Source organism: Aethalodelphis obliquidens, unplaced genomic scaffold, assembly GCF_003676395.1.
Source record: "Aethalodelphis obliquidens isolate GAN/ISIS:26980383/991018 unplaced genomic scaffold, ASM367639v1 scaffold9, whole genome shotgun sequence".
NCBI lineage: Eukaryota > Metazoa > Chordata > Mammalia > Artiodactyla > Delphinidae > Aethalodelphis > Aethalodelphis obliquidens.
In genome coordinates this window covers 28,471,239-28,483,583 of record NW_020837953.1, presented here as the reverse complement: position 1 = coordinate 28,483,583, position 12,345 = coordinate 28,471,239, and the positions used below count along the sequence as shown (strand labels likewise).

General features: G+C 38.8%; 1 protein-coding gene across 18 annotated transcripts in view; it reads right to left on the bottom strand.

Annotated features, from left to right (window-relative positions):
• Window positions 1–12,345, bottom strand: part of PUM1 (pumilio RNA binding family member 1) — a 127,996-nt gene that overhangs the window by 65,008 nt on the left and 50,643 nt on the right. For 11 of the 18 annotated variants that reach the window (XM_027109369.1, XM_027109377.1, XM_027109371.1 and 8 more), the window contains 2 exons: window positions 8,248–8,356; window positions 7,103–7,281 (listed from right to left, as the gene is read on the bottom strand). The exons of 4 other annotated variants lie outside the window; for them this stretch is intronic. In XM_027109369.1, the coding sequence (XP_026965170.1) occupies window positions 7,103–7,281; window positions 8,248–8,356 (288 nt within the window). Of the gene's footprint in view, window positions 1–7,102; window positions 7,282–8,247; window positions 8,357–12,345 lie in introns of those variants that run through there. 3 more of the 18 variants (XM_027109370.1, XM_027109386.1, XM_027109387.1) reach the window with 2 other exon arrangements.

The following is a 12,345-nucleotide window of genomic DNA, read 5'->3' as shown; positions in this document are numbered from 1 at the left end:
ATTTGATAAAGCAGCAATAGCAAGTTTCACCAACAAGCAAGAAATCTGGGTCCAGAAGAGACTCACTCACCAAATCAATGTTCTTCATGATCTTTCCCCAGTGACCCCTCACAAGGGCTTGCTGAGAAGCTGCTTCCCTTCTGTAACAGCCAACGGCTCTGGCCTGAACACTTAGTCACTCATACTTACATTCTCAATTTTACTACCAAGGGCAGATTTTCAAAGATATCCCTGGGATGGGTTGGTTTTTGCCAATGTTATACAGTCCACTTATATAAAATATAGCTACCTGGTTTTCTACTCTGACTAGGCTAGTAATGCCTCAGCAGAACAGTAGGTTCCTCCTATTTGACGGTGAGGGACCCAAGGAAGGCTTCCATACTTGATCTGGATGGGTTACAGTGGGTGTTTCCATTTGATAGAAATTCATGAAGATAAACGTTTATGACTTGTACACGTTTCTGTACATGGTTTTAACAAGTTTTAACAAGTTCAGTAAATCAACAAAAGCCCTAAATTAAAATAGTTGACATGAAGTCTGATTTCTGAATGACACCAAGAACACAAGTAGGAAGCTATTCTGTCAAAAGTCTGTTATTAAAAGAGAATACAGAATACAGGGTTCAGGATCATAAAAATGGTCTCTTAGAAATCTGGGGACCCTAGAGAGAGAAGAATAAGGGTATAAATGGGCTGGTATGTTTTATGGGATTTTAAAGTTTTTTTAATGTGTAAGATAAAGTATTCCTTTAGGAAAATACTAACCCAGATTGCATAGAACCTATACTCTATCTCAACTGCTAACATTTACTGGACTTTGGACAGGTCATTAAACCTGAGTCTTTAGTTTCCTTTTCTATAAAACAGGGATCATTTTGTTTAAAACAGAGTAGTTGTAAACATCAATGAAATGATGCATATGCAAAAGTTTATTATAAAGTATAAACCATTTTATACAAATATGATACTAGTAAAAACTATGCACTGGGATAATATTTCTTATATAACATTATCTGTGATTTTAAGATTAAAAATCTTCAATGCTCCCAATTAAGTGGTTTAACTCAAAGAAAAGGGTAGAGCCCATCTGGCCCTCCCAGAGACACTGTCATTTTCACAATGCAGAGTGGCTCTATTGTTAGTGTTGAACATCACAATCTTTTTAAAACTTTGCAAGTGTCTGGGCTTTCTCCCAGAGATTCTGATTTAACTGGTCTGTAGAAGCTCCCACAAATGTTTTTAAAAGTTTCTCTTCCAATAAGCACTCACAATTGAGAACCACTACAATTAAGTCCAAATAAGTATCCTAAAGGCAAGGGGTATGTTTTGCTTTTTTGTCACATATTACCTAGCACATATTAATATTAAAAAAAGTCTATTGAATAAATGAAATAAAAAACAAAGAAGGATTAATAGCATCCTTTTGTTGTAGGCTCCCTTTAGATAAATTACAATCCAGAACTGTAACCCAAATTCAGGCCTCAGAGAGTGCTCAAAATGCAAAGAGGCCAAGCCCAATCAAAATCTCTAGAGTAGGGCCAAGGAGGGTTCTTGAGAGATCAGATCCCAGATCTACACAGAGATGGAACAATATGTTCTGTTGCTAGATATCAAAGAACCGAGAGAAGAGCAGACAGAAAGAAGAACCAGGTACAGCGTGGATCACAGTCCACCCAGCCATGGCTCAGCTTCCTCAAAAGCCTCACATAACAGGGGGAATATTTCAGGGAATACCTATTTTCTGAATGAAGTCAGAGAAATGAGAACTTAATTTTTCCTGTGCAGAGATCCCACCACAAAGCTCCACATGGCAGAAGTCACATTCAATGAGATTAGTAATTTTCTTCCCTTTTTTTCTAAAACAGTATTTTTGTGTATTTGCTTGACACTCAAGTCCTAAAGCCATAACATTAACTAAAATATTGGTTTCTCCTGCGTACACTTCTCAGTTTTTCACAAAATGCCCCCAAAACACCAAAATGTCAATTTTCTTTGAAGTTCAGCAGCTCAGTAGCTCCACTAGTAAAAAATTTCAAATATTAAAAAAAAATGAGTAAAAGTTTGAAATTACTAGTCATGTGAATTACTTTTAAATTAACATATTAAATATAATCGTATTGTGAGAAACGAATAAACAAACCAAAGTAGCACATACCTTAGTAAAAAGCAATATAGCTAAGAACTGAAATTAGAACAAAGTTTGAATTCAGGTCCCACCACTTCCCTTCTAACCCTCATTTTCCTCATCTATAAATTCATAGGGACAACATCAGCCTCAAAGGGTTGTTGTTTCAGGTATTAAATAAGGCAATTCATGAATGTGCAATTCCTTTTAAAAGATTATTTTAAATATTTTGTCTAATTTTCACATTTTTCCCACTGCCTTTCTCAGACACACCCACCTTCACCTTCACTCCCCCTAAAGCTTCAAATTTGCTGGATAGCTTATGTTTTCCCCCCTGGAAAGACTATGGCTTTAATTATTAAACCCTCTGTCCCATTGACTTTTCTAAAATATCTGTACAGAATCAAGCCACCACCAATTATTACATTTCATCAAATCTGAGACACCATCAATTTATAAGACATACCATCATTTTATGTGTTGCTAAAAAGGAAACACTGGCAATTAAACTATATCATTTAACGCATCCCAATTTCAAAATGAACAAAAGTGGGGAGGTGTGCGCTTTAGAAACAGTGGAACGTGGAATATACCAGGCATTGTGTATATGATCACCCAATTCCTGGTATGCAAAAAGGTAAGAAGAGTGTTCCCCTCTGCTGTGGTACCCACCATATCCAGGAGGAAAAAGAGACGAAAACCAAAAAAGGTTTTCTGAAAGTTGTGCTTTTTTAACTTTTTATTTAGTCAGTGTCTAAAAGCTTGACATCGCAAAGCAGAGCACACAGATTTCTTGTTCAAAGGAAGCTCAAATCTGAAGGGGCTCCAACCTGAGATAAAAGTTTCTGAATTTGATCTGTAATCTTCCAAGAAAATTATAGAGCAGTATTTAATCTAACTTTAATTTTATACAAATCACCTGTGGGTCTTGTCAAAATGCAGACTTTGATTCAATAAAGTCTGGAGTAGAATCTGAGAGTCTGCATTTCTAATAAGCTCCCAGGTGCTGATAATTTTACTGGCCCAAGGACTTTGTGGAGCAAGATTTTATAAGGCTTACAAAGCATTTTCATATATATTACATAGCCATATGAATTAGACTTTGTGCAAATGAGGAAATTAAGGTCCAGTTGAGACTCAAACCCCTGCATTACACTCCACAAAGTTTTTAAACAAAAATCAATTAAAGTGGCACTGGCTGCCTGAAACAAATGCAGTGGAGGCTAGAAAAGCAAGTCATCAATTTTGTGACCTAAGTGAATTGCCATGAGTGTGCAAGCATCCTCTAGGTCAGAAAGCAGCCAGTCTCTACAAATAAGCAGAAAGGTCTTCCCAAGATATTTTTTTCTAAAAGTCTTTCTTCTGCAAATTTAGGGTGGCCTTGACCCTAACTGAAGTTTACAGTGGTCTTCTCATTTACCTAGGAACCATAAACCAGAAAGGTAGAAATGACGATCCACTTTTCTGACTGGCTAGGCTTCAATCTATGTGATGATCAGCTGGTATTTCAAAAGACCAATAGCAGGGTCCTTGGATGGGTAATTTCACCCAGTGGTCTCAAAATATAGTAGTTACATATGATTGTGTAACCACCCAGAACCATGCTTTGTTTTGTTTTGGGGTGTTTGCGGGGATGGGTAAGGGGACCTGTCTTTTTCCACGAATCAGTAAAATAAAGGATATAAAAAGGAAATAAATTAAAAGACTTGACTCTGACTTAACTGGTATTCTGAGTTTTCCCATTATTCTGAAAACTGCTACCCTGAAGTTTCTGATTCATACTCAGAATACTATCAAAACTTTACAGTGGGTGCTGAGAACAAAACATTGCTGTCAGATTCTTTTCAACAGCCTGCAAGTACTCTTATCTCAGAAGCCAAAACAACTAAGCTGAGTCCATTTGTACACTCAAAATGAACTTACGAAAGGCTCAGGAAAGCTAGACAAAGAGTTAAATACCTTCATTCAAGCTTTAACCGTAAAACAACCTTATTGAAAATGGAAAACCACTGCAAATGAGTAATTACTTTAGTTCTAAACCCCTTTAACTGAGAAGTTAATCAGAGTCTGGCTTATCTGTTGTCAGTATCTGAGAATAGCCCCTTAGTACTTGATTTGAAGTCTACATTCATTATGCCATCAGCGATGATGTTTTTTTAGCTCTCAGGGGATTAAAATGCGGCTTCTCCAGGGCTTATTGGAGGTAATGTTGATACAGCCACCCCAAAAAGAAAAACATCTGAGTGCTCTGATCCATAAACCATCAATTACTACTCTTTAGAACAATTATCTACAAGAAGCAGATATTCTGTCTTCCTTGGCCTCTGAACTCAGCACTCTGAATGACAAACTATATTTTAAAAAAAAAAAAAAAAAGGCCCACCTCTTCCCATAAGATCAGCAGGATACAACCAAAAAGCTCATAAAGCAGTTCATTGATCCTCAGTTCTCCATCCACCAAAAGTTTACACGTGCCAATATGATGGACTGACGTCACTAATCAGTCTTCCTGTATCACCATTTAGGTGCAACTCAAGTCAAAATACAGCATAATAGGATACTATTTCATTACCCACGACCTTCCTTCTGAAAAGTTGGAACACAGATTTGGAGAATTTTCATTTATCGTTATGCAAACCTCAGCAGCTCAGTAACGCAGATGCTTTTTAGAGAGTTCAATTTTCTGACCTCTATCCTGAGTTCCTCTATCCTGAGTTCTTCCAACTTCCTCTGGTGACAATACTAAAAATCACCAATCTCTCAAGACAATTAAGGATAGAAGCCACCTTTACAAAATCAAATAAGATACTGAATACAAATGATACAGCCTCGTTACAGATTAATGAAATAATTGTTTAAAAAGACAGAAACAGGAAAAAAAATAATAAGTCAGCCCCAGTGTTTTACCTTTCTCCTAATTCTAATTATTTTTCTTCTTCCTACAAACTTCACAGTAACCCAGGCACATGCCTGGGTGGCTAATGCCCAAGACTTAGAAGCTGGTCACACATTATAGAGAATTCATGGCAAGAGTCATACAGGTTCCAGTTCACCACAGTAATGACTTACCTATGCATGACACTAACTTTTCTCCTACAGTAAATAAATAAAAGTTATAGGCAGAAGTTGGAAGGCAGCACTTCCTCTGAGGAATCTGCACTCTTGAGATGAGGGAAGTGTGAGGTAAGAAAAAGAGGTGAGCTGGGGATAAGCTGAAAGAAGAGAAGAAGTAACACCATCCTTCCCATGAGACAACAGGCAAATGATCATTTTGCCTGATCCCATTCCTCACATCCAAAGGGTAGATCTTGTTCTTCCCAAGTAGCCTCCTGGGAAGGTTCAAATACAAGAAGTCTTTTCCAATCTGATCTACAAGCCACTAAACCTGACCTATGCCACTGCAGGGTCAAAAGACCCAGAAGTAATCAGGTCAGCTTTGGAACAGCTACAATGCAAGACTCAGACAAAAGCCCCAGTTTAGTCCCTTGATCTTCCTGAAGGTAATTATACAAATGAACGATCCTGTTCTGGCTAAATTCCTAAAACCAAATTTCTAGCTGTGGAGCTGGGAGAAATCCAAACCAGCCTCTTAAATAAGTTCATTTCGCACCCCCCACCCCCCATTTTTTTGGTGGAATCAAAAGCTCCGGCCACGTGTCAAATGTCAACATCAGCTGAAGCATCCATCATCTTTGACGTGCCTAGAATAAAGCTAACTCCATGGGAATTCTGGTTACCTTGGATGCCACCTGTTATCTTCCCGCCAAGCAAGTCAACAATCATTCATTTCATGTCCACTAACGTATTAAAGAATTGAACTTGACACTTGAGAAAGCTGCACCAAAAATGTACTACTGTGACTCTAGAGAAGTTTCAAGTGGAACTGGGAAAATAGGACCAAGCCTCTGATACCTAGCAACAAATGTCTAACAGTAAAAACACTGACAACAAATGCTATCAAGATAAAAGAATGTAAGATAGTTGTAAAGGCAAAGTTATTATTATGATTTGGGGGAAAGAAGGTCTCTTAAAATGATTGCCAACCAGTAGTATTAGCCCAGAAAGACTTCAGGGAGAAAGTGCTTTGAAAAGGTACAAAACAAGTTGAGTCGGGAGAAAAGGAAGGAAGAAAGATTCAGGGTGCCTTTCATGGCCTTCCTAGCTGTGACTTGGAATATAAAACCAGTCACAGAAAACAAAATGAGGAAGACTCAAACAGAAATACATCTTAAGACTTCTAGATCTAGAAAGTCAATGGTATAAGAAAGAACTAGTTTTGAGAAAGGCTATCAAAGATGCTTGAGGAAGACTGCTTTAAGACTTCAAAAGGGAAGAGGCTGTAGACAGAGAAGCTGCTCTAGCTACAATTTAGCATCAGAGACGTCAATGGTGATGAATCTGAAAAAAACTGAAATACAGAATTAACAGAACTTCGAATTTCCTGATAGCCTGGGTAGGAGAAGCAAAGCTACTCAAAGAGGGCCAAAGATCATTCCATAGTTAAAGCCTAGCTAGCAAAAACAAGAATGACCCAACATATCTGATCCATTTTAAGGATCCTAGGGTATTGGCAAATCACTCTCTCAGATCTATTCCCTACTGACACCTGCCTTCAGCTTTGTGTTAATTCCTTCTCTTTTTATTTTTGTTTGTTTGTTTTAAACTAAAAATGGTGTTTTCTGGTAGGCCAATGAACTGCGATCTAGATTTAAGTCCTTACCTCACATTACTATCAATGAGTCCCAAAAAAACATCATTTCTCTATTTTTAAAAAGTTTAGTTTACATCTCCTGCTGTGTTCACTGAAATCTAATTGCAATAAAAGCGTTTTTTAAAACCCTGCACTTAGTGCTGTGAGTATCTAAGGAAACTAAACAGGCATGTTTTGCTTTAGGGGAAAGGGGAAAGAGAGAGAGAGAGAGAGAGAGAGAGAGAGAGAGAGAGAGAGATAGGAACAAGTTCCTCAAGCCAACTTACAAATCCTCCTTTTCTTAGACAGGAATCGCCCGGGGATGAGCTCAACACATACTCCACCATGCTAACGCCTAGTCCCCCACTCTCCGACCGTGGGGACAGTACAGAATTGACCTCACTGTTCACATGGAAACTCTGACCAGGTCTTCTCTGCACCATGATTGGCTGGGAAACTGAATGATCTACAAAAAAGATACACAAGCATGATACAGTGCAGCCAGAGGCTCAAACAAATTATGAGTGATGTCTCATGGATAAACCAATGACTGGGAATCAGGAAACCTGCCATGGTCAGTTGAGCCAAAACCTCCTATTGTGTTTTCCCTAAGTATAATATACTACATAAGCTAAGGAAACGGAACACACCCCTCATATATCCAGGATAGCAGAGCAATACAGCAGTTCACATAACTGGTTTATCTAGCTAAGTGGATAAATTAATGTTTACCCCTTTCAAGTAGCAGAATTTCTTTTTAATATATTTTATTGGTAATGTTACTGAAACAAAATGTGATCTTACTACCCTTTTTAAAACAACATAATTTGATCTTTTCTGATGACCACTGTCATCTGAGGTTCCATTCTTATATTGCTATAACACAGCACATCAGCTTTTGAATTTTCTGTCTCCTTCCTCCCTATCAACTGTCATTTCTTTCTGCTGTCGGTATGTCTGCCTCTACAAGTTCTCCCCATCCCTTTCTTCAGGGGTAGTCAGTCAGAAGAGTGTCCATACCCAGTGACTTATTTGGCCCAAACCACATTTATAGATAGATCACCCCATACACAGTACACAGGGGCAAAGGGAGGAGAAAGAAACATGAACTTCAAATGGCAGGCATGGATTTTCTAATTCCAAGTATGCTGACAGCAGTACAGAACAAGAAGTTGTAGCTGAAATTACGGTCATTTCAAATAAGACCATTCCCCTGTGGCTAGCACTTCAGTAAAATATTGAAGACCTGATTTTGTGTTAATTATGTTTTAATAAATTACATCATATAAGCTCCCTCATGGCAATTATACCACAGGACAGGACATTGCTTGACATGCTTGTCACTGATGTAAAATTCACAACTTGCCAATTGCTGAGGAAAGGAGCTCTAAGACAGGCATAAATCACAGTACAGATGCTAGATCTAGATTACCTGATGTTCCCCAGGCACTGTCTCGCCATTGATCACCCAGGAATATTCCTTTTGGTCCATCTTTGCTGGATTCATCTGTTTCCCAAAACTTTTTACCTGGCAAGAGCTGCTGCAAATTAAAAATAATAGATGCTTTTAAAGAATTCATAAAGGATGAAAGTACAGCAGTCAACACTTTCTTTTAGACAAGGGTACTGAAGATGCTCACGTGCCCTGAAGGTCTTTAATCACAGTGTTCTGACTCCACAGACTGTGGTCAGAGCACTACTATATGTTTGGTAAAAGTCACAAAGAGGCCTAATGCAAGGGGGGCTACAGATCAACCCATCACAATAGAGGCTCAGCTTAAGTACCTAGAATTATTCACTTAATCTATGCCAAGATTTTTAAGGGGGGGGAGAATTCATACTAGACCTAACAGCTAACTGCTAAGAAGATTCTTACTGAAAAAGAAAGTACCTACAACTACTAAAAGGCTACTTCTGCCTACATGTATACTAAGGGGCCCTACAAAGTTACTCAAGCTGTGGCATGAACTCAGACCCCAGCTATGGAACACTAGAGGCAAAATTCACCTCCTTCATACACAGAGATTCTGTTTAACTAAAATACTTTCAACATCACAAAGAAAAAACTAAAACAAACCAAAAAAAAAAAACTTCCCAACCACAACATTAACCTGTTCCAAGATTTTGGAAAGACAGAGCAGCTATTCCCCCATTACTGGAAGGGAAATAAAAATCTCCTCACCTCAGTTAATCTTAAGAATACTTAGTAATGCCATTAAAGTGACTTCACAAAACATTCCACACCTCATAAAAATGCAGGCATCACTAGCCTTAAATTAGCTTCAACCAAAGAAATGCAAACTACCCTTTCAAGCAAAACACAGTACAGTTTTGCACAAGATCAAAGCATTAGTGACCTGTTACAAAGTAAATTTCCACTAGAATCCCATCATTCTTCCTTCTGGTTATCAGCTTCACTCACTAAAATGTCCCTCTTATTTCTTCTAATTATGTATTCACTTCAGCTGCTACTAGTCAAACAAGAAACTCAGAAGCCTGAGATAGTACACTGCTTCTGAGCATAAAAGAAAGAGCTGAATTTCTCAGAGGAACAGAATAAAAAACCAGAAAGTACAAAACATTTGCTCTCTCCTTGACAATAAAGGTTTACCTTTTCTATTTATAACCCATAACCCAATGATAATGAAGAAACATCTCAACTTTGCCCTCACTAAAACGAATCTCAGCTTTCCAACCTAAATTCTGGGTTTTCGACATCAATTTATTCTAGCTCTATAAAACTATCTGGTAGACACGGGTTACTACCTGGAGCAAAGCAGTTTCCCTTGTACTTTTTTCCCCTACCTTGTTATCTTCTAGTCCAAGAAGGTCATGACAAAAGACACATTTCGGTCTGACACTTAATTGCACAGATGCATTGGTTTACTTGAAGATGAGCAGTTACAGCAGTCAATTCCTAATGTGCCTCTAGGGTTCATTCTCTGAGAGAAGCAAGGACACAGCTGGTCTGTTAACTTGAGGGGGAGGGGGAAGGGGTGGGAGGGAGAGCCCAGACCATAGGCAGGCAGTGGAGTCAGGAAGCCCTGGACTAGACAACTCTGATGTGTCATAGGACAAACTGCAGGACTGCCCTGGGCCTCATCCTCTTTGCATTGATGAAGGAAGTATTTTTCAGGTTGCTGTGATGATTAGAGATGTTGCTGATGCGGGCCTAACACAATGCCCACCACGCAGGAGGTTCTCAATAAATGTATTCAGTGGCATTACACCAAGGCAAAACAGCTGTAAACCACAGATGGGACCCTGAAAATTAATGTGTACTAACGCACAACTCTAGAATTCTTGCCTTTGAACTTATTTTTCTCCTCTTAATCTCAAAAATGCCCTCCTATAAGATTACAAATAGAATTTCTTTCCCTATTGGTTGTACCCTTTCCAACTAACATTCCAATTTTTCTCTTGTATTTTGTAGGGAGTGTAAGCAAACAGGAGTCTGCATCAACTTCTCCTCTGTGTACCAGAAGAAAGAATGTCAGCACAAGGGACTCCTCACTTGCTGGTTAACTTTAGTGTCCATATATTGGAAAGAGGGCAAAGATGATCAAATATATTCATTATGGTGCTCATCCCTCTCAACACAAATTTGGAAATCTTTATTCAAAACTCAAGCTTCTCTAAGCCACCAGCCTCCATGTGCAAATATAGTCTGTCCACAATTTGTCAAATTGCTTAGTGAAAGCAGCAGCCCTTGAACTCAAAGCTTCAAAAATGACTTCTAAGATCTTGTCATCTTTCCTCATAGCTTGCCAGGTTGTCGCAACATGCAAAGCCAGCAAAAGCAGGTCCATATATAAGCAAGGCTGTTTCCTGGCCAAATTCTCTCATAAGGAAACAATAATACAACAAACATGTAGAAAGGTACTAAAAAGTGGAGACTGTACTTCAAAGTAGTAATAGATGCAACAAATCTCAAAGGAATACAGTCATCCCTCAGTATCCATGCGGGGCTGGTTCCAGGAGCCTCCTTGGATACCAAAATCCTCAGACACTCAAGTCCCTTATATAAAATGACGTAGTACAATGCATACAGTACACACTGAAAAATTCAAGACCCTAGTCACATACCAAGAGGAAATGGTGTCTTCCACTATTAACAGTATGTATAAACATAAATCCTAAATAGATGCTAGGAGCAGCCCCCAAAGTAGTAAAACCCCATATGCTTTGGCAAAGTAACCAAGATCAATTAACTATTATTAATGAAAACAGCAGGGACTGAAAAGGCAAGTCTGTACGAGATAAAGAAAAAGGAAGTGGTAGAAGAAGGTGATAGCAAGCCAATTCTGGGAGGAATAAAAACAGAACCTACGGTTTGCAAGAGTGCTCTGCAGATGAAGAAAAGTAAACTACTGTATCAAGGTACCTGGGCAAGGACAGAAGCAAACTTAGCAAAGCTCCTCAGCGTCTCTGGACCTTCCACAGCATTTCTCTTTCCTCCAAAACATACCCTTCTCCACTCTTCAGCTGTGTGGCAAGCAGCACCTGAAACAACTCCTAATGTCTGTACCTCTTGGTACTCAGTCCCTTGTGTAATTCCCCCTCTTATCCTATCTGTGGGCTGAACCTACTGACTTGCTCCTAAGGAGTAAGAGAGGGCAAAAGTGAGGGGGTGGCACTTTCGAGACTGTCTTTAAAATACTGACTTCCATCTTGCCTCTACTCCTCTCTCACCCTCTCACCTTCTCACTTTAACGAAGCTAGCTGCTATACTGTGAGCTGCCCAATAGAGAGGCCCATATGGCAAGGAACCAAGAGAGGTCACTGGACATCAATTCCTTAGGAACTGAGGCCCTCAGTCTAGCAACCCACAAGAAACTTAATCCTGATATCAACCACATGAGTAAGCTTGGAAGCAGCCCCTTCCCCAGTTGGACTTTGAGATGACTGCAAACCCAGCTGAAATCCTGACTGCAGCTTGTGAGGGACCCTGAAATAAAGAATCTTGCAAAGTCATGACTGGGTCCCTGACCTACAGAAACTGTGAGGCTTAAACAACATGTTGTCTTAAGCCACTAAATTTTAGGGTAATTTGGAACATAGCAATAGATAACTAATACAGCTGCGAATATACGGAAGCGTTTTCTTTTACTGAAAACATCTTTAAGAGTCTGTTTTCAAGAAGCACTTCTTGTTCCATTTCTAATATCTAAAATCAAAGTGCTTTTTTTGAATTTGGAAAAAATTACATCCATTCCATTTCATGTTTTCCCCTATTTTGTCTTATAGCCCTTCTGTATTAAAAAAAAAAAAAAGATCGGCTTTTTAAATTCGGCAAAATTAAACGGACTTAGACTTGTTAAGCTTACTGAGAATTAGTAGCAATCACATAGTCAAGAGTCATCTAAAATAAAGACATTCGAATCTGATCATATTAAAAGGAGCTATAATCTACTGAATATAAAACAAAGTGATGATGAGTATCCAATTGTTATTTCAAATTCAGATTCAACCTCTCTAAAGGTAATATCATCCACAGCACTGGCTAAAACATCCTGGTTCACCAACCCAC